We start from the raw sequence: 23,075 nt of genomic DNA, 5'->3' as shown, positions 1-23,075 counted from the left end.
TGCCCACCTCAGCTTCCCAAAGTGCTGGGATTACAGGCATGACCCACCATGCCCGGCCAATATTATCTTTAAAAGCCCTTATGTCAGTTCATAGCAACAACTAGGATACTCAGTTAGAAATAGGCCTTCCCTATCCAGTCGCTCGGATTTATTGCTATAGAGGAACTAAAAACCATTTAGTAACAACTATATGAATTAAAGGACACTATAAACCAACATGTATCAACTACCACGTTCTGCAGTGCTCATCTATACTAGCAGCTAACATTTTTATTGAGTAATTGTTATGGGCTTAGAAGCATGACCTCATTTAAGCCTTCTGTCAATGCCAATGACCAACATAAAAGATTTTCCCCATTTCATATATGAGGAAACAGACGTGAGTTTAAGTAACTTGAAGGAAGTGGAAGACCTAACACCTGAACCCAGGTCCCTTGTCCAATGCCAGTCCCCTCAGCCACACTGCCATCCTGAGAGCTGTAAGAGGGGGCCTGTTTATTTTGTGACCTGGTGAGAGAAGCACCTAGTTACAGAAGCTGTGTCTGAAGCTGTGTGGAGAAGGTATGTCAAGGAGGCTCTGAATTCAGATAAAACCATCAAAACCACTTGTAACACTTTGAGTAAAGAAACAAATTGCCAGCTGGGTGCAGTAGCTCACGCTTGTAATCCCAGCACTTTGGGAAGCTGAGGTGGGGGGAATCACTTGAAGTTAGGAGTTCAAGACCAGCCTGGCCAACATGGTGAAACCCTGTCTCTACTAAAAATACAAAAACTAGCTGGGCGTGGTGGCACATGCCTGTAATCCCAGCTACTCGGGAGGCTGAGGCAGGAGAATTGTCTGAACCCAGGAGGCAGAGGATGCAGTGAGCCAAGATCATGCCATTGCACTCCAGCCTGGGCAACAAGAGTGAAACTCCATCTCAAAAAGATGATGATGGGTTGATGGGTGCAGCAAACCATCATGGCACATGTATACTTATGTGACAAACCTGGACATTGAGCACATGTATCCCAGAACTTAAAGTAAAATTTAAAAAAAATGCCACAATGGGTGAGGGTGGTTCTTTCACTCCGAAGGTCTTGAAAGTCTCCCCAGACCTACTGATTTCCACTCTTCTGTATGAGAAGAGGCTACACTGGTGATGAATGGCCAGCATTTGGTTGTTTGGAGCCTACATAAAATATGGGACTGGCAGACCTTTGTTGGAACCCATGAAGAAGGTGACTGTCCCACCGCACAATCTCTGGACCCCAGAATCCCTGGACCAGTATATTTAGTAAGGTCTTGCTGGGAAACACACATACACCTCTCTGTGTGCTTTCATCAAATGAGGTGATACCTATATTACATGTAGCCCAGTGCTGCGGCATATTAGGTGGTCCATAATGCACAGTGTGCCAGCTGCCCACCTCAACATCCACTCCCCCTGTCCTTGCTCTAAAAGCATTACCTTTCTTTGGGGTAGTGATGTGCCCAGCTAAAAGACTACCTTTTCCAGCTAGATGTGGCCATGTGGCTCAGTGCTGTCCAGGGAAAGGGAGGCATCAGCATTGCATGGGGCTTCAGGAAGGCTACTTAAAGGAGATTCATTCAGGACGGCTGCTTTTGCCTCTTCTCTGCTTCCTCTCTGGTTGCTAAAGTTGGAATGTAGGCATGATGGCTGAAACTGAAGTCATTTGGTGACCTTGAGCTGGCCTTGAGTTCAGGAGGCAGGCACGTGCTTAACCTAGTTAAGAGGCTAGGTTTCTGTTTTCACTGTGGAGATTCTTAACTACTGATGTACCACCTTCAAATTTCCCTTACATAAGACAGACGTAAACCGCCATCCTGTATAAACCATGGAGAGTTTTCAAACTTCGATGAATATCAGAATCACCTGGAGTACTTGGTTAAAAAGACAAACAAAGCCCAGGCCCTTCCTCTTCTAAGGAGCCTGGGCCTCTGGGTGCTCAAGGATGCTCACATCCACCAAAGTTGGATGACCACTGCTTCAGGCTTTTCTGTTCTAAGCTGCCCAGCTGGATCTTAGAGTTCCCTTCAGGTATCAGCCTCGATACTGACAATATGTAGTCAAAAGCAACTTTCTAACTTCCAGTTTCATTCTATTTCTGATTGGAAGCAGAGATTAGATAGGAATGGGGTGGCCCACCGCCAAGACCATCTCCCATTTTCCTGTCTAGAAGACGGCAGATGATGGCAGGCACACTGCCCGCCCGCGGGCTGCCTCCACCTTCCCTCCTGTTCCCACTACTCTGACCAGCTCCTGGCCTGCTCCTTGGCACTGCCTGGGGCAGCACAGGTAAAAGTTGTGTGGGGGCAACTACCAAGGCATTTCCCTTGGAAGTTTTAGCCTATGCCTGGGCGATGCCGGGACCCTGAGTGATGGCTCCAGCCCCTCCTGCTCACCTTCTTGCCTTGATGCAGAAAGGACTGGATGAGGAGGGGTCCAGGCTTCACACCTTGCATGCTTGCCTGCCTTGGGAGCCAGCTACCCTAGCAAGGGCTTAGAGTCCAAGGACAATGTTCAGAGCCACCTCTTCCCATCTGCATGTTCAAAGTCAGAGTTTATCTAACAAAGTTTTCTGGTCACCTAGTCATCTGTCTGCCCGCCCAACTAGTAACCTCTTTTCTCCATTTCCATCAGGACGACAGTTTTCGCTCTCTGCTTCTTCTCTTTTGGAAAGAATATCACTCGTTCCTTTTCTTTTTGCTGGGAGAGAAATGTCGTGCACATGGGTTGCGGGTAGAGAAGCCTGCAGACCACCATCTCAAAGAAAAAAGCATCCTGGACTCACCTAGATATCTTCTTAAAATCCTCATTTGTTGAATTCAGATAGTAAACATAAAAACATCACTTTCTATTATCTGGCTCTTTCTTTATATTCTTTTCCTGAGACTTAAAGCAACCCCCAACTTCTGTCTGCTGTGGGTAAAGCAGTTGACAAACAGGTAATGCCCTTTGGGATGCCAATTAAAGAGGGGAGTCCCACAGGCAAAACAAAGCTCGGCTGAATCACTCACCACCCCTACCCCTGGAGGGGATTAGGCCGGGCCTGGCTCCAGGTCCCATGGGCCCCAGACAGCCTCAGCTAGAAGACCCCAGGGCTCTAGTCTGAGTGAGGACAGGTCTGGGTCTCTGTTTACCTGGAACCCCCAGGGTGTGTGCTGGAGTACAGCAGAACTCCTCTCTACTCAAGGTCCACTGCCAGGCAGGGGCTTTGGAAAGGCAAGAAGCCTCTGCCTCCAGATAGAGAAACCACCCTTGACATGGGACTCACTTTGTATTTATTTCTGGTAGTGAGTGGAATTTGAAGAGCTGCCTCCTCCCCCTCGAATGGCATGGACGGCCGTTGGAGATGAGGCCGGGTAGTGTCCGGGGCGGATGGGCTTGGCTGTATCCAACCAACAGAAAGAAGAGAGAACAGACATTTAGAAAAGGCTTAACAGCAACCCTGATATCTACAGGTCACCTGTGACAACTAAAAGTCACAATTCTTACCAACAGTCCAATTCTTATCAACCACCAGATCTCTCTGAAAATGGGAAAACTATCAGTATACTTAGCAAATCCAAGGCATCCAAATATTTAGGGGACAGAAAGAACTTAAACATCAATTAGCTCATTTCTAATTTGGGCCAAGAAAAGTTAGAAAAAAAGATTTTCAGTTTCATCTGAAATGGATCGTTGGTTCCCCATGACTTTCAAGGATATCTGTGTAGCCCCTGAAATTGGATGCAGAATTCTGCCTGTGATGCTGTTTTCTGGGGAGAGGGTCCATAGCTTTTAATAGATTCTCAAAGGGTATGAAATCCTACACATGCAATGAACCACTATTCTAAGGTATGATTTAAAACTAGAAACGTGAAACTGCTGGTTTGCAATACATCTACACAGCAATATCTGATGGGAAATAAATTACATGTTATTGGAGATGTTTCAATTTAAAAAAAAAAAAAAAAGGAGAAGAAGCTGTTTAGAGAATATCCCTAAATTGTTTTTATCCCTATGGCTATCCTGGGAACCAGGACTCTGGCTACACCCTCATTTCCTACATGGGCAAAATGCCCAAATCCATACAGGTCTTGAAGAGGCTGAGACTCCAGACCTCCCCAGGTTCTGTGCCAGCCTGTAGCCACACCCTGTCATGGATGCCAGCCTGGCTCTTCCAGGGGTATTTCCAAACCTGCACTTGGAGGCTTTCCCTGGGACTCTGGCTACATATGGGCTCCTTCATGCTCCCACCGGGTGCAGAACACAGGGCCGTTCACACCTTGCAGAGAAATATCCTCCTATTCCAGTATTTCTAAGAGTGTACCCATTTATAGCCCAAGACCTAGGCCTACAGCCTTGGCTGGCTTCTCTCTGCCCAGCTCAGAAGTTTTGAGACCACGATGTATGCTGGAATATCTCAGAGTAGGATAATGGGGGCGCCTGACATTCCCATTCCCACAGGGTGAGCACAGGGTGCGGTGAGGGCTGCGTCCTGCGGGCTCCAACCCAGCCTTTCAGATGTTCCAGAGTGGGCCAGCGCTGTCTTCACCTTTTAGCAAATCTTAGCTGAGAGGCCGCAGTAGCTTCTCAAACCCCGGGCGCCACGGTGCACGCACGTACCGATCTGGGCTGAATGGGCCCTTCTGGCCATGTTCTTGGCCCGCACGGCCTCCTTGATACGATCCACCTCCTGCTGGTAGCGCTTACGGTCCCGCATGGCGTTCTCCTTGGCCTCCTTCAGCGCGCTCTCCAGAGCCTTGACGCGCTCCGCCGTGGCACGCAGCCGCTTCTCCAGCTTGGGCAGTTCACAGCGCAGGTCTGCGTTGTCCCGGACCAGCTGGGGCAGGAGGATAAAGGAAGAGAGTTACTACCAGGCAGGCAGCATTGCACAAACCAGAGCAGCCAGAAGCAGCCCCTGCTGCTGAACAGGTGGCCCCTGCTAGGTTGTCCTTGGCACTCCGTACAACCACAGAAAGGAAAGGAAAACTCAGACCGTGGGCTCCAGGTTCCTGAACACGTGATTCACAGGGTGCAAGGAACGGTGGGGTGGGGATACAATTAAAACCTATTTCCCACAAGAAACTTTCCATCTGAGGCAGGATTTACCTCCTCTTCTGTTTGGGTGTGTGTAGAGGAAAGGGGGATTGTGTGAGAAAATCGACCACATATGAGAATAGTAAATTAGCATGAGAAAGCTGAAACACTTAAAGTCGGTTTGAAAGGACTCAGTGAAAAACAAACATGTTCCTGAGCTCTCAGAGGGCTTCCTTCCATGCAGAACCTGCTGTTTACACTGGCATGGGGTTTGGACCCAGCTTTGCAACACATTCAGAGGCTAAGGTAAGAGGAGGAGACTGCGCCTTTTTGCTGACTTTAGAAGCAACAGCCCAGCCCTAGGTAGGAGTGGGCTCAAGGGCCAGCTCTTTATGTCCTGGCCATCTGACTTGGTGTAAGTCATTTGACCACCACAAGTCTCAAGTTTCCCATCTATAACACAAGTGTACTACATAATAGGGGACCCAGGTGGATGGAGGGAGTTTTGAAAATCAGAAAGTGCTACACCAAAGTGAGCTACTGCTGGGTCTCCTGCTTTGTTCTCCTAGCACCAGCTCTAGTGCCTGGCAGAGAGTACATTTTTAATAAATGCTCATTCAATCCATGAATAAGATAATGCATTTCAGCTGGGTGCAGTGGCGCACGTCTGTAATTCCAGCACTTTCGGAGGTCAAGGTGGGCGGATCACGAGGTCAGTGATTCAAGACCAGCCTGACCAACATGGTGAAACCTTGTCTCTACTAAAAATACAAAAAAATTAGCCAGGAGTGGTGGCGCGCACCTGTGATCCCAGCTACTCGGGAGGCTGAGGCAGGAGAATCTCTTGAACCCAGGAGGCAGAGGTTGCACTGAGCAGAGATCGCACCACTGCACTCCAGCCTGGGCGACAGAGCAAGACTCTGCCTCAAAAAAAAAAAAAAAAAAAACCATTAAAAAAAACAAAAATAAATAAAAATAAATTTTAAAAATGCATCTCAGAGCCCTATTTCAAGCTCCCTGACAGTTTCTGCTTTCGTATTTCTCATCGACAATTTGTTTGAGTGGCTTCAACTATCTAGAATCTATCATCCTCCCTCTGGGGAAAAAAATGCCATCATCAGTAATATTGAAGAAGACTTAACAAGTCAAAGAGAAATGACATCTCCTCGGCCATGTGGTCTAAAAACTTGGGCCGTTTCCATCACATCCCAATTCCTAAAGAGGGAAAACAGCCATGCACACACCAACATTTAAAAAGAAAGTATCCAAGACAAATGACCTGCTGAAATCACTGGTGAGTTTGGACACAGTTATCACTCTCTGTCACTCTAGACAAATGCCAGCACATCGCAGGCATCCGAGAGAGCATCTGAGATCGCTAGGAATGGGCAGCTGAGCAGAGAGGGTGCTGGTTCCAGTCCCGGTCCTCCCACGGTGCAATGAAGCAAGGCACCAGTCTGTTTCCCCATCTGTAAAAATAAAGGACTTGAACCAGCTCAGTGGTGTCCACTTTCAGGTCCACAGAGGTACCTCAGAGGTGTCATGGGAGACACAGAGGCTAGTTGGTGTCCAAAGTCAGGGGTGGAGGCAGGATGAAAAGACAGGCCTCTGAACACTTCCCTCTCCAACCCCAGAGAGCTCAAACCCTATGCATTATATTTGACTTTGATAAAAGAAAGTCCTTTATATATACGGGAAGTCACTGAGAACTAAAGGATTTGTAAGGACCTTTCCAGCCCTCATGTCCTCTGATAGTGTACAGTTCTTTTACCTTCCATCTCAGTGCCTTCTCCGCACACTGTGGCCAAACCTGGTGGGGCTTCTTTCCAGGAGAGAGGGGGGAATCAGAGGGGAGCGGGCAGAACTCTCCTACCTGCTTGTGAACTTTGGTGAGCTGCTCCAGGTTATTCTCCAAGAAGGAAATTTTCTGCTTCTGGGCAGCACTGCCCCCTCCATCATCGTTGTCCAACTCCACACTCTGCATTGACACCAAGGGGTCAGCAGGACAGGCTGTCACCCACCCACCCTCCGCCCCAGGATAATGTGGATGGAAAAAAAATCCCCATTCCCACCAAAGGGTATTCTGAAAGTGAAAATAGAGGTTCTAAAAGTTTAGACTCAACAAATCCCCCAATTAATTTCCCTTATTAGTATGAAAAGCGATTTGAGGAGCTAATTTTTAGAAAGCTAAAAAAAAAAACTCCTTCAAATCTGCTTTTGAAAGTTGTAGATGATTTATCTTCAGTAAAATATACATCTGCCTTTCATGTAGTAAATAGAGACTTCTTTTCAAAAGAAAGCATTCCAAAACTCATTAAGAAACAACAACTGCAAAAACATAAACCCAGGACCTAAATTTGATTTCAGCCATCATGATGGGACAACAAGTCACCAAACTTGTAAGCAAGTGTCTGTGGTCCCACTGGGAAGTCTTAATGGCCTCTGCTTGTCCCTTCAGCTTCCAAATCTATAAAATTAATTAATGAATCAGGCTCAAATTAATCATAGCATCCGGGTGCTGGGTAAATTCTTGAAATTTATCAGATCTTGAAATTGACAAAACACTGCACTCCTGGCAAGCCGAGTGGCACAGATAAATTGGAAAGTACAGGTCCTAACACATCCCAGTGTTCCAAGGTGGAAAAGCAGGTTTGCTCTGTCTGATTATAGAAGGGATCATCATCCTTTTTCTCAAAGGTAATGGCTACATGAGCATCTCAAACCTGCAGCTCTTCAGTCTAAAACTGAGCTCCCCAAATTTGAGCCTTAGCACTGGGCTCCCCAGGGGAGGGTTTGTTGAGACTTAGATTGCCACGCCCCATCCCTAGTCTCTGATTCAGTGGACCTGGGGTGGGGTATGAGAATTTGCATATCTAAACACTTTCCTAGGTGATGCTGAGGCTGATGGCCAGAGACCCATTGGCAGAAAAACACTGGTCTAAAAGCAGGGCTTTCCTAGGGAGTTTTCTATCATGAAATCTGGAAGTCTGATCTCAAGCTCCTAACCCTCCCTAGGACCAGAGCCTCCCATGTATGGTCATGGCTTCCACCTCCTTCCTCGGACTGAACCTTTTCAGTCCATGTCATAACCTCTGGCCAGGTGCCCTCCCCTGTCTAGCCTCCCTGTCCATCACCTTTGCTCTGGCTTCACTCTCCTGCCAGGGCCAGGCCCCCATGGTCATTTGTGTTTTGGTCTGTGCTTACTACCTAATCGCCTAGCCATTGCCATGCAGGCCTTGAAATTGCCCATCATTTTCTGCCTTCTTTATTTTCATTTCCAGGATTCTAAACTCACTTAAACCATGCTGTCAGGGGCCACGCCAAGCCCATGCTTCTGACTCAACACCAACACCACTGCTCAGCAATCCTTCTACTCTTCCATAGCACATCCCCTACCTTGGCGGCCTGAACCATGTCTAGTCTCCTTGGGCTTCCCATTCTCTTCCCTACTTCCCCACCAAGGACTGAGCCTTCACATAAACCAAGAAGACCCAAGTCATCAAATGTGACTTCTTTCCACCCGCATGTATTTCCCTGCTGATCCTTCCAACTTGACTTCTCCACTCCTCCCTTCTAGGAATTTGTGTCCCTCCTCCTTACCAAGCCTATCTGATACATCCATCTACACTATTAACCCTCTCCCTCTCAGACCCGACTCTATCTTTGTAAGACATTTGACCTCTTTTCCCTTGGCTCCTTCACACTGACACACATTCACACACACACGTACACACACTCAAATATGCACACACATTTACACACATATGCACCCACTTTTCTTAAACAGACTCCTTCCTTAAACCTCTGCAAGCTGTTTGGGGGAGTCACCATTACGGAGTGTCTCCAGACTGCTGCTGTAGCACGAGGATGGAAGAAGCTCAGATCCAGAGACCCCGCAGGCCTGGGTTCCAGACCTATCTCTGGCTCTTCCCACCAGTGCAATATTGGGTAAGTTATTTAACATCTGAGCCTATCTCCACATCTGCAAAAACAGGAACACTAAGCACCACTTACATGGTTGCTGGGAAAAGCAAATAAAATACTGGATGTTGACGTGCTTTATAAACTCTGACCTAGCCCCTAATGGCCTTTTAACAAACAAATAAGAGGCTCTCTCAGTCCGACTTCTCCAGGCTTCTGGGCAATGCTTTCTGAAATGACTGCTCTAAATGTTTCTGTGTCAAGAGCAGTCGCCCTCACACAGTGGGGGCCAGAAAAATATGCGTTCATTTGAAATGAAGGCCAGAGAAAGTATTCTGACTTCCTTTTACCAAGAAGGAAAAATCAGATGGGAAAATGTTACCAAGTATTTTTTGCCTCCAGCACATTCTTTTAATAACATTCTCTGGTGTGAAGTAATTAATTTTTAAGCATAACCAGCCCCGACTGAAGCAAGTGATATTTCAACTGAAAATGATTCTTCCCTGCCATCTTTGATTTTCTTCTCAGTACCATTCAGACAAAGAGAACTCACTTTTTTAACTCGGGTGGTCAGATCCTGGACAAAGAGTTTCCGAAGGTTGTGCAGTGTCTGCAATTCTCTAGACTGGAAGAGATTTTTAAAGGCCACTTAAGTGCAGCAATTCACTGAATTTATGACACATTTGGCACCAGATCATTCCCCCGACACTTCCCAAGCCTGCCATGGACGCCGCTGGTGCACCCCCTTCCCTGTGACACCCCCACCCTGACCATGCCCACCCCTGGACCTAGTGTCATTACTGGAGCACCTTGAGGTGCAGAGCCTGAGAACCCAGACCACAAATTGTAAACTAGAACAAAGCCTGCCCATCTGCTCACAGTGGAACCACACATTTCCTCACCCACAAAAATTCAAAGGTTTCCTCACAAAAATTCCTACTGGGCTATGTTGTATCAGGGTGAATTCCTTTTTTCTTTTTTTTATTACGTAAATGTTACAATGTAATACCAACAAGCTTAAATGAAAAGTTAGCCACAATATCTCACTGTAACTGACTCACATTTTTCATGTCTCCACACCTGCTTCAGACGCAAGTCCACACACTTGCTTGTTTTAAGTCACTGAGCTTACGGATGAGGCATTTCATGGACTTTCCTCCTGGGTGGCCCTGGGCAAGTTATCTAACCTTTCTGTGCCTCAGTTTTCTTATTGGTAACATGAGAATAAAAACAGTGGTTGCCTTATCATTGCTGTCAAGATTAAATGAGATGAACCTTATAATGTTCTTAGAACATTTTCTGGCACATATTAAGTGCCCAATAAAGATGACTAGTATGAATTTATTGATGCATATTTCATAACATAAAAGCCATTTTTTCATTAGGATTGTATTGCTTCCTTTTATTGTTGTTGTTAAAACTTTCTCTGTAATCTTGGGGGCATTTTTTTCCCTTCATTTTGGATTATTTTCTACAAATGAAACCTTAGGAATTAGATTACTGAGACAAGAGCCTGAGCCAAATCTGGTGATCTTTGTTAACAAGATCAGAAGATCAAATATTTCTATCTGCTCAAGTCTCCATGCATTTACCATAGGAAATATGATCAGTTCCTTGCAAAATATTTTCCTATAGAGGAAGAGGAGAGAGTTAAATTCTGCATGCAAACTTTGTCTAAATTGACCTACTTTAACACAGAATTTCAAGGGATGCAACTCACACACGCTCACATCTAAAAGGAAGAAACAGACTATAAAGCTACGGAAACACTAAGTTTCTTGCAATAAAGGTTCTCTGTTAATTTAAGGTCTTATTACTGGGTCCAATTCTGTGTTGAAATAAGAAGCACCTGAAGTCAATTGTGTCCTCGGATGAGGTAAATTACTTTATGCAGGAAACCAAATGGATCTGTGATTATGACTAATGTGCACACAGGACCTGTTTGAGGCTGTGCCGCCTTCCAGCCCAGGGGCAGAGGTGCAGCACTCACTCTGTTACAGACACACTGTCCCAGGCCCTGCCGGAGGGAGCTCAGCCCAAATACCCTGCTCCTTAACACCTGCGCCCACCCTGCATGCACTCTCTCTCTTTCCTGTCAGTGGTTTCATTACTGATTGAACCATAATCACAGTTTACATTTTTCATAAAAACACCACCACACCAAAGGGGAATGAGAACAGAAGACGGAATGAGAACAGTTCTTTGTCCAAGGCCCAGGCATCTCCTGGGGTGTAAATACTAAATATAGAGTCCTGAGTTTGGCAACTTTCTCTCATTTTGTTTGTTTTTAGGGAGATTCAACAACAAACAGTTTGGGAAGGGTAGTATAAATCATTAAAATCACTTGTCCCTTTTATTTATGCACACTGTGCTTAGGCACCTGTCATTCAGCCTCCTGTGGCAATGCTTTTCCCTCCATCACATTCATTATCATCCCTCCGCCTCCCCACACATGTCCCTCTTCACATCACAGGTTGCGACTCTCCATGCCAAAGCTCAAGGCTCAGCTTCCTGTCACAGTGGACAGCAAGGGTGGGACCAGCAAGGAGGGAATACAAGTCTCATCAACGCACCCAGAGGAGGGCTCCCGCCCCAAAGCCCAGACAGTGTCCTGTTCCAGCCAGTCAGCTGCCCGGGGCCAGGGATGCCCCAATGGCCAGTTAGCCTTTTCCACCACTGTCTCCTGCAGCGGGCTTCCCGGGCATTCACCCCCTGGCCAGCAGGCTCCATGCTCCACCCACCCCACCCAAACACTCCAGGAGGCAGAACAGGCCCTGCGCTGAGGAGGGCGGCAGAACAGTCAGCCAAGGACAGTGCGTCTATTTCTGAAGAACATTTACGGCTCGGGGAGGATTCCAAGGCTGAGTGAAAACATCCGAGTCTAAAACGGCATACACTGCAGGGCTCCACTCTTGGATTTTAAAAGTGTGCATTTGATGCGTGTGGGTGGTGAGAGTGAGGGAGAGAATGTGGGTGCCACGAAGCCAGTGTGTCTATCCGCGTGCATGGGCTGGGTGAGGGTGAGAGTGGGGAGCAGCCTGGGAGGGTGCGCATGGAACCGCGCCTAGCGTGGGAGAGAGAACGGACAAGCAGGGAGACGGGAGGAGCTAGTGAGGAAAATACGTCATTCAAAAGACGCAAAAGACCACTCGAACTTCAAAAAAGGCAAAAGAGCTGATGAAACATTCTTTAAATATCACACTCCTGAGTGTATGAGAGGAGAAAGCATGTGAGTCCGTGAGCATGGAAATGAGTGTGCCTGTGAACGGAGGTGGTTGTGACAGTGAATGAGTGTATGAGAGTGACGGGTGTGAATGCGCCTGCGTGCGTGTGAGGGGGAGTGTCCTGAGACAGCATCTGTGTAAGTGTACAAGGGAGTGTGAACATGGGTGTGGGTGTGAGTGAAGGCAAGCAAGGGGAGTGAGGGTGAGCAACTGCACGAGAGTGATTGTGTGAATGTGCGAGTGAGAAAGTGTGGACGATCATTAGTGTGCATGCAAGTTGCGTGTGAATGCAAGTGTGCATGTTCTGTGTGTGAGCAAGAGTGTGTGTTGTAAGTACTTGTGTATGGAGGAGCATGCAGGAGTAAGTGCGGCTGCGCAGAGGCATGAGAACAGGAGAGTGAGCAGCTGACTGCGTGTGTGGGCAAGGGACTTGTGAGCCCCGGTGTGAGTGTGTGATGATGTGCTCTCATGCTTGAGTTGTAGGTGTGAGTGAGACTGAAAGAGGGCGTGGATGGCTAGGGACAGTAGGGTGAGAGTGCCTGAGAGCTCACGGATATAAAGGAAGAAAACATCCCAAAATATTTCATTGATATCACTGATCTCTGGCTGGTAGAAATATAGTGAAATTTTAATGTTCAATATTTTTCTGAATTTCTGTAATTATCTATAATTAGGATTATCACTTCTCTGGTAAAACAGATGTAGATGAAGCAATTTTATGGCTTCATTTCGGGTTCCCCAGCAGCAGCCCCCTCCACAGGCTCCTCCTCCATGCTCCAAAGGCCCAGCTCCCTTTGGACACAGGCATCTTCTGTCTCCAATGGCTGGTGCCCTCATTTCCTCTCCCTGGCTTTGGGGTGCAACAAATATGACTAGTCCATGGGCCAGAGCACAATCTCAGGGCCAGACCAAAGCAACCAGTTCCCACCAATGTGGGGTCACCAGGTCCTTGAAGATGGATCAGTCCCACACAGATCCACATGACCCATGAATGGAGCCAAAATGGATGACTGTATCTAACCAACGGTTTCTCTCTGTCGTTGAATCATGTGAAATGCCTGAACGTGTTTTCACCAAATGGAGAGGCTATGTTAGAATGGTCTGTCTTAAAGCGCAGGCTGTGGGGCATGGAGCCAGGCAGCTATCCCACAGAGCAGCTGAAATGGAAGCCGACCAGAGGAGATGATGCCAACAAACCCAGACACACGACAGAGAAAACCAACCAGGGTTTCAAATAACAAGCCCTTCCAAAGGTAGGTTGGGCCCATCACTTCTCCACCCAAAGCCCTGCAGGTCTCAAGGTTTTACCTGGCCTGAATCACTGCAGCCTTTACCTCTCTGTGCTCACCTTATATCCCTGTCCTTCCCTCAGCTGCAGCCACACAAACCTCCCTGCTGGCCCCCAACAGGACAGTCCCGGGCTTATCTCAGGGCCTTGGCATGAGCTGTTGCCTCTGCCTGGAATGCTCTCCCCAACACATCTCTGTGCTCAGTTCTTCTCCTTCTTCGAGTCCCTGCTCAAAGGTCACATCCTCATGGAGCCTCCCCCAGGCACCAACCTATGCACATTCTATAGCAATCTGATAGAGTGCAAGATTTGTTTCCTTACTGTTTATCGTCTCCCACAGCTAAAGGTAAGCTTCATGAGGACAGGGATCTTATCTCTGTTGTTTATGGATATATTCAAGCACCTTGAAGAATGCCAGCCGTTAGGAGATGCTCAATAAATATCTGTTGAATGTTGAGTGGAAGTATGTCACAAAGTGCAGGGCTGCTAATTGCTAAGTTGCAATTCAGCTTAATCCTCACTCAGGGGCTCCAGGTTACTGCTCTAAGGATAGGTGGATTGGTTGACTGATTCTGTGAAAAGTTGAGGACTAAATTCTACAAATCCTACTTTTCCATAGAATGTCTTATCTAAAACATTACACAGAAAGGTGTGCATGGATAAAATTTTGAAATAAACAATCCGACAAATCACAAATGAATCCGGTCTTGGAGACGAACATAAATCGGGAAATATCTTGACATACCACTGTCTCCTCCAGCCCTTTGAGGTCTTCTCTGGCTTGTTCCCTTTTATCGTTGAGCAATCTGAAAAACAAAAACGAACCATAGACCACCATAGGGGACTCAGAGATTTCAGCAGATACTATTTGCATCCACAGATAAATCAACAAAACCCACCAACAAGCACACAAATAGCCATTGTCTGTTTTTAAATTAGCCCAATCTAACCAGAATATCATGGGGATGAGAGAAAATAGAGGAAATATTTAGAGTGCACTCACAAGAGCTTTTCCAGCTTCATTTCTCTCTCTTGGTCCTCTATTTTCAGCTTGTTATAATCAGAACTAAGCTTCTCTTGTTCCAGTTGCAGTTTCTGATTCAAACTGAAATTGAGAGGAAAAAGCAATATATTCCACATCAGTCTGAAATTCTGAGTCATCAGGCTAAAACCGTGGTTCTGTTCCAACCCTATTAGCTCTGTACAATAAAGGCAGTAATTCTGCAGGATTTGGAGGGATCACAGAACAGCCTCACAGCTTCCTCCATGCCCAAGTGAAAACTAATTTCTGGGGTGCATCTAAGAGTCATGAAACATAAGGCTTTGAGGATGTATTTATAGTTTGCTTGTGCAAGAGCTTCAGGGGAAAAATAATGAGATGGGAGAAGGACTGGTATTTTAAAACAGAGAGCCCATGTCAGAAGAACTCTGCTTCCTCGGCCCCTCGGATGGCATGCAGTCACTTGGGGAACCTGATTTGGCCATTTCCACCTTCCCTCATTTCTGGTCTGATGTTCTAAAAACATTTCCCAAGTCCGAATGCCTCACTGATACAGGGACAGTTCCTGCCCTCGAGGAGTGGGCACAGAGAGAAATTATGAAGAAAAGACAGCCTGGGCTCTGCTGCAAACAGAAACTCGCCATCTGGTTGAGGGTGTTTGGTCAACATTTACATCAGCCCAGGACTCAAAACCTTTCCTAGAGCCACGCCTAAGCGCCTGTAAAGGAACAGCTATGCACTACCAGAAGGAAAACCCAGAGTCCATTTGAAAGGCACAGGCCAGGGAAGCTTCCCCTCCACCTAACTCACTCACCAACCAACCCTCTTTCTCATCTTCCTTCCCTCCCACCTCCCCCTCCCTTCCAGGTGAATCTGTGAGGGTGATTAATCAGAATAACGAACGTGAGATATCCCTGAAGGGGAAAAGCACAACATGGCAATAGCAGGGGATGGCCGGAGAGGAGAAAAAGAGGGAGGAGGCTAAGTGCCTTCCTTCAGGAACTGGGCACCGAGCCTGGGTCACACCATTTAGACTTTTGCTTGGGTTACCATTCTCCTCTTTTAAAATGCAAATGCACCTTTCGAGCGGCTCACACACATTGAAAAGGGACTTGGATCAGTAGTCTGGAGAATTAAAGTCTAACTCCAATCTGATTCCTATTTAGCAATGTGACCTTAAGTAAATCATTTCGCCTTGCTTCCCATATAGAAATCTGTTTCTACATCTACAGAAAGCGGGAGGGGAAGGAACAGTGTAGACCCTGGGTGGGGTGGGGGTGGAGGGGAAGGAACAGTGTAGACCCTGGGTGGGGTGGGGGTGGGGGTGGGGGTGGGGGTGGGGAGGTCAGCATTTCAATATAATTGGTTTTCTTTGTAATCCCAGGTCTTTTATGCAGAGCATTTGAAAACATTATTCTGAAGGAGCAGAGGGCATGTCAGAGGCTGCGACAAGGCAGGAGCACAACATGAGGGTGTGTCACCTGAGAGAAACTGCAATGATGCCATCCTGGTGGCAGTGTCACAGGTCACTGGCAACTCTACCTGCGCTGACACATGACAGTGTGGGGCCCTAAGAAGTGAGCACATGGAACCAGGTGGCTGGGTTGCCCAGTGAGCGTGTATGTGTAGGGGGAGAAGGGGAGGCAGTGGTGCTGTCTTCTCTCGAGTGTTTATTAACCTACTAGAATCCTGTAGTCAGGACCAAATTTTTTTTTTCTTTTCTTTTCTTTTTTTTTTTTTTGGTGCTTTCATTACAGATGCTCCCCACCATCTACTGGGGCATGCGTCCATCCAGCGGAATCACCTATGTGACCCTGGCCCTCGGGGACTAGGAGAGGCAGCTGGGCCCGCCTGCCACCTGCCATGCCAGGGCTCCAGGAGGCTCAGCTCCAGATCGGAGAACAGACCTTGGAAGCAGCCCGCCCAGCCTGCTGTGTCACCAGGGCAGTGCACACAGGGCAAGGTGAGCAGGGCCCTCGACTAAGAGCCACATCCTTCCGGGCTTCCCCAAGAGGACCGAGGCATGACCACCCCCACGCCCCTGGTGCCCTGGGCCGACTCACTCCCGAATCTCATCAATGATTTTCTGCTTCTCCTCAATTTCGTCTCGGAGTCTGGACAGCTGCTTCTGGTGAGCTTCCCGGTGGCTCTCCATCTGCTGCTCCAGCGCCTTCTGCATCCCAGGCCAAGAGAAACATGTCATCTATTCGTTGGCACTCAGCCCACTCTGTGACAAGCCCTGGATCTGGACCTACCTCCTTCCCTGTGTCCCTCAGATGTCAGATCCCAAAACTGGGGGCATTTCTGGCTGTTTTGCCCCCAGGACCCGGCCTTGCTTTATTGGGATAACAAAACCCAAGATCTGTTATCAAACCAAGTTGGCCCTAGAAGCCAATTAGCCCACCAACTAAATAAAAAGTGTTCCCTTGACCTTTTACAGCCTAGCCTGAGCTTCTCCAGCCAGGTCAGTCAGAGGGCACCAACCTCTCCCTATCCACGAAACCTCCAGACAAGCCTGTAACCTGTGTGAGCTGCACTCCCTCACATGTAAAACTGAGATAAAAGCCCCTGCCCTGCCCACTGCACAGATTTATGATGATGTCCAAAGGAGATCTTTTGGCAACAGCACTCTGAAAACAGGAAAGGGACTCCCACGACGCATGATTTTATTCTGCTGGCTGGAGCAAGGGCATGCCGTGGACGTCTTTAACTGTAGACTTTGACTCAATGAGGCTCATAGTTTGCCTACAACTAATCAAAATCCTACATCTTCTCCTGTCTCATTTTATTCACCTAAAAGTCTTACTCCACAATCGATTTTCCTTTACAGTTTAAAATGTGACCAAAAGAAAAATCTCTATGTTTGAGATAGAAACTCAAATTTGGTGTGTTCTGCGTAAAGGTTGGAGGAAGAAATCCTTAGAAGTTAACTCCGACAAAAGAGCCCATGCAGTGATTGGGGGTGCTACCCTTTCCCTCTTCATCAGGAATGGTGAAGACAAAGGTATTAACGCAACTTAACCATTCTCTACAGACATCTTGGGGTTTCTGGACTTGTTCATTTCTAAGCCAGACTATACTCTGAGATCAACTCTGAATGCCCAACAACAGCCCCTCCCCTGTCCCCTGCCATACACGGATCTGAAGGTGACAGACTTTCCTAGAACAAGCATTTCCAATCCAAATGCATCAAATGCACACTGGGCTTGATGGAAGGGGCAGGCACACACACCTTCATTTCTTCAGCATCCTGCAACCGCGTCAGATGTTCCTTCTCCTTATCCTGGAAGCTGACTTCGTGCATTTTTTCTGTTTTGAATTTTAAATGATGATTTAAGACTTAACTGGTGGGACTCACACCCAAAAGCAAAAATTAAAAAACAAAAAGCAAGAAAAATGGCAACAGAGTGAAACATCAGCTTATATCAGCAATTACAACCATGGCATAAAGGAACAGGCAAGGACTTCTGGCTAAAGCCAAGGCTGCCCCCTCCTGCAGCATTCCTTCCACGGGGGAGCGCAACAACTGCAGGGGACAATGCTCACTGGGGGCGGCCCTCCTGGGACTGCACTCTGGCTTTATGTCACCACACACCTGGGAGGGCTTGTTTCCCACCTGGTCTCTGTGAGCAGCCCAAGGTCATGTGCATGAACGGGCCTTACAGATGATAAAGCCCTCTGTGACTGTTAGGTGGCCTGTGGACCCATGCCATGATGGGAGTTCTAGGAAGACCTAATTTACCTCCCATGGGTAGGCGTTCATTCTCTAAGAATCTGGGGCAGGAAAACATACTCTGTTTCCAGGATGGGAACACAGGAAATAGAAAGATAGCATAACACTTTTGAGATTAAACCAGAAGGTCCCATGTTTGGGGCAGGGCTGCAGTGTGGCACTCTTGTCTCAGCATATGCTTGGTCGATGGTGCTCCCTGAATGCCAGCCAGGTGCAATGGGCAGCCCCAGCTGGGGAGCTGGGGTGCCAGGGGGCAGAGTGCTTTACGACAGTGACATTCAATTCATTATTTCTCTCTAGTCTGTTCCACTTCAGGTTTTCTTGCCTCTATTTTATTTCAACTCAGTGGCCCCACTGCAGAAACCACCAGATGCAAGAGAGAAACATGATTTTCCATGTGCAGTTTTGATGGTGCACCTACTCCTAACATGCCATGTGTTACCACACAAAGAACATGTTACAAGGTTAGAGCAGAGAGTGGGTATGTTCTTTCTTTTTAAATTTGCCTTGGCATCTGACACAAAATGCATTTACTGAGCAAACTGTACAACAACAATAAAGGATATAAATATTGATAACAGCATCACCAATCCCAACTACCCTATCACAACCACTTTTATCTTAAATATGAATTTTTAGGAACACAAGCATCCATTCGCTTTTTTTTTCAAGATGGAGTCTTGTTCTGTCGCCCAGGCTGGAGTGCAGTGCCACAATATCGGCTCACTACAACCTCCGCCTCCCGGATTCAAGCAATTCTCCTTCCTCAGCCTCCCGAGTAGCTGGGATTACAGGCGTGTGTCACCACACCCTGCTAATTTTTGTATTTTTAGTAGAGACAGGGTTTCACCATGTTGGCCAGGCTGGTCTCGAACTCCTGACCTCGTGATCTGCCCGCCTCAGCCTCGCAAAGTGCTGGGATTACAGGTGTGAGCCACTGTGCCCGGCTGCATCCATTCATTTTTAATAGTTATAACCATAGTAAGAATACAATGATATATTGTGATTTTCACCTAACATTGCATCATAAACATTGCTGCACACCTTCATGTATTTCATGTGAAGAAAAAGTTCTATTAAATAACACGCCATAGTGTGTTAACTATTAGACATTTAGATGGCTTCCTCTTTTTTGCTGATCTAAAATTCTGCAATGAATATCTGAGATCTGATGATCAAAAGGTATGAAAAATGTTAGTTATTAATATGTATTTTCAAATGGCTTTCTGAGAAAATTCTAACAATTTTCATTGCAACCCATAATATATATGCTCTAGTTTCACATCGCATGGCACATACATTCTTAATCCTGTTCTACTTTCTGCATTTCTAGACCCTTCTCTTGAATTTCTGCTTCTATTCATTAATATTTATGAAGTGCTTCCTATGTGCGAGGCACTTCCCTAAGCTCAGGAGATCACAAGGCTGGCTGGCAAAGGGTAGAGCTTGTTCAAGGGGATGCCAGGGAAGCCACAGCAGTTCAAACTTTATATTAAGAGCAACAGGATGCCATGGAAGGGTTAGAAGTGTCGGTTTGGACAGAGAGAGAATGTGAATTTTAGAATCATCCCTTGGGATGCCACACAGTGGCTGGCCCAGAGCAGACTGAGGGTGGGCATGGGTAGATGGATGTAGCCACAGTCCTTAGTTAACCTGGACAGTGAACCAGAGGGGCCTCTGGCAGGTGAAATGGACAGGCTCTGGTGACCAACTAGAGTCAGGAGGTGGGGAGCAGGGGATTCTGATTTGGGTAACTGGGTGGACTGTGAGGAAATGGGAAGATGAGCAGATTCAGTGTGGGGACGGTCTCTCAGAAATCTCTCCTTTTAGGCTGGGCACGGTGGCTCACTCTTGTACTTTTGGGAGGCTGAAGTGGACAGATCACGAGGTCAGGAGTTCGAGACCAGCCTGGCCAATATGGTGAAACCCCATCTCTACTAAAAAATACAAAAATTAGCCAGGTGTGGTGACACACATCTATAGTCCCAGCTACTCAGGAGGCTGAGGCAGAAGAATCGCTGGAACCGGGAAGCGGAGGTTGCAGTGAACTGAGATTATGCCACTGCACTTCAGCCTGGGCAACAGAGCGAGACTCCGTCTTAAAAAAAAAAAAAAAAAGAAAGAAAAGAAATCGCTCCTTTTTTTCTAGTTATGCTATTGTTTGCAATAGACCTAGAAATGCTTTAACTGAACAAAACTAAACATCATGATTCCAGCCAACCAGAGGCTGTCTGACTCAGACCAGGTGTTTGACACCTGCACGTTAGTCAAATATTTACCCTGGGCTCGGAGCTTTGCCAGCTCTTCACTGAGCGAGTCCTGGGACTCTTCTAGCTGCCTCCTCTTCTGTTCCATGTTCTGCATGTAGTCTGTCAGAGACTTGATCTTGGCTTCGTGCTTTAAACAAGCAAAAAGGAAGAGTGAATGACTAGCAAGTGGTCATCCAGGCTGGCCTGGAATTGTCTGGTAGGAAAATGCGAGAGAGGAGGGGTTCCTGAGTCCCTTTTCTGAGCGCCACAACCAAATGGTGCCCATTTTACCCTTGCCTTGGTGTTCAGAATCATACCAAGACAGACCTCTGCTTCTCCCTGTGCTTCTCGGCTTCATTCCCCACAGACACCACTCATGGCAGGCCCCTCCTCACCATCCACTTAACATGAGATGCCAAAGGCTGAGCTGGTTTCCCTTCTCAGAGAAAAGCGTGCATGAGAGAAAGGGGCTGGGAAAAGTGCAGGGCTGAAGGCCTCATTCATTGAACATGCACCTCTGGATTCCATCTTCACCATTCAATTATTAGGTCTTCCCTTTTACTGTCCTTCAGACACACCAATTCCCATCTCAGGGCCTTTGCATTTTCCTCTTCCTGGAAGCTTTCCCTCCCCACCATCACCACCCCACCACATGCCACACACACACACTACCCTGGCTAGCTCCTTATCACTCAGGCCCCAACACTTTCTTACAGCACCTAATGTCTACATCATTTGTCTTGTCTTTTTTACTTGCTAGCTCCATGAGGGTAAGTGCTTAATAAATATTCGTGAAATGAATGGATGAATGAGAGCTTGTTGGCTGAACAGGGACAGTGGTAACTTCTAGGCAGATGGAAAATATATACAGAACACTCCCCTCTCCAGATCTGGGGAGCTCAGCTTTAGGCAGGAAGACCCTGGAGACTGAGCTTTAATCTAATGAAATAACCTCTCCAGAAAACACAACTCCTCCGTTGGAACAGTCATCTTATAAGCACAGTTTTTGGTGACGAGGATGAATGTAAACAAAGAAGATAGCATTTCAGCTGGAAAGACTGTGTCAGATTCCTTAGATCACATCAGAATATAAACAGCCATGGTTTCTGTTACTTTTGAACCTCAGGAAATAATGGTCGAATCTTTGCTATGCATGAATTGTAGCAGAGTGCAAACCACCACCTAATGGAAGCTGTGTTTGTTGCTGATGCAGAAAGAGAACTTTAGAACAGGTACTCTTTAAACTCAACACATCATAATATTCTCGACTCTGATCTCATACAGCAAAGTCAGTGTCAGTCTGAGACCTGGATGATTCAGAGCACCCCACTGGGCCCTCCTCTGGCTACACCCTACTCCACTAAGCAAAGAGTTCACAGGCCAAAGGAACATGTCCATCTGAACCTATGTCCCCTATAGACCACCCTCAGACTACTGGGGACCTAGAAACTTCCTACTCCAGGTCTGAAGGCCAGGGCTGGCACTACCTCTTCCTCACCCATTTAAACAAATGGCAGCCGGCATCTAACAGTTCCATCAGTTCACACCGGGTGCAAAAGGGAGTTGGACATGGAGCTGGTATGTCCAGCTTGAAAGAGAAGAGGGTGGGCTGCAGGCCATGGGGTCTCCATTAGTACCCTTGCCTTGGCCCCCAAATGTTAGAGGCAGGCTGGCCAAAGCACATGCTTTTGGTATCATAGATGACCTAGAAATCACATATGAGGTACACTGTTGCCTAATGCATATCATTTTTATTTTAATTTTTTATAAATAACAACTATATAATCATAAAAAAATAAAGTTCTAAAGCAAATCCAGAAAAAGTGGTGTAAACCATAAACCAATCTATGGACTATTTCTCCCTGATATTCCTGGTCTTATCTGCAGGAATGCAAAGCACAATATAAATCCAACTCAGCATTTTCATTTTCACTTAACTTTATACCATTAGACTTTCCCAATGGCTAGGTTTTTACATTTTTTATAAGAGCTGCATAATATTATTCCATGTAACTTTATCTTATTAGTCTATCAATGGATATTTGGGCAATTTATTTTATTATAATGCAAAATAACACTGTCTTCAATACCTTGCATAAAAGCTTTTAATATTTTTAATCAGGAAATGAGAATACCATATGAAATAAATTTTTTTCATTTTCATTAACAATGAAAAATACTGTCAGTGAAATTACTGGACTAAATTATACTTACATTTTTATGGTTTCTGATTTCCACGGTGCTTTCCAAAAGGACTGACCAAATTATACTTTTATCAACAATGTATGAATATATCAATTTTACTATCACACATTAGCACTGAATAATCTTTTCAATACATTTCTGCTTATTATGTTGGTTATAAAATAGAACCTTGTGGATCCATTTTAGACAGAGAGGTTGGAGATGTTTCTATGATTACACATTATTATGGTTAAAAGCATACCAGAATAAAGTGTGCTTTTGTCCGCCTCAGTATTATTTGACACACCAATCCATGTTGGTATTTGTTTCCTGTTTACTCCAAATGACAGCCTATTTTAATGCCTGGCATAAGGCAGTAAGTAGTATACAACTAGACCCCTCCTGGAAACGTCAGACCCAAATACCAAGCTCAGATATCAGTGGTAGCC

General features: G+C 46.4%; 1 protein-coding gene across 1 annotated transcript in view; it reads right to left on the bottom strand.

Annotated features, from left to right (window-relative positions):
* The window catches only part of KIF5C (kinesin family member 5C), a 151,415-nt gene that overhangs the window by 11,814 nt on the left and 116,526 nt on the right, over positions 1-23,075 (bottom strand). The window contains exons 17-25 of the mRNA XM_031008573.2: positions 20,473-20,590; positions 17,693-17,769; positions 16,524-16,633; positions 14,464-14,565; positions 14,206-14,266; positions 9,502-9,573; positions 6,901-7,005; positions 4,614-4,830; positions 3,280-3,393 (exon numbers count right to left, since the gene is read on the bottom strand). Of these exons, the coding sequence (XP_030864433.1) occupies positions 3,287-3,393; positions 4,614-4,830; positions 6,901-7,005; positions 9,502-9,573; positions 14,206-14,266; positions 14,464-14,565; positions 16,524-16,633; positions 17,693-17,769; positions 20,473-20,590 (969 nt within the window). The 3' untranslated portion in view covers positions 3,280-3,286. The remainder of the gene's footprint in view (positions 1-3,279; positions 3,394-4,613; positions 4,831-6,900; positions 7,006-9,501; positions 9,574-14,205; positions 14,267-14,463; positions 14,566-16,523; positions 16,634-17,692; positions 17,770-20,472; positions 20,591-23,075) is intronic.

Source organism: Gorilla gorilla, chromosome 11 (assembly GCF_029281585.2).
Source record: "Gorilla gorilla gorilla isolate KB3781 chromosome 11, NHGRI_mGorGor1-v2.1_pri, whole genome shotgun sequence".
NCBI lineage: Eukaryota > Metazoa > Chordata > Mammalia > Primates > Hominidae > Gorilla > Gorilla gorilla.
This window is presented reverse-complemented; position numbering and strand designations above follow the sequence as displayed.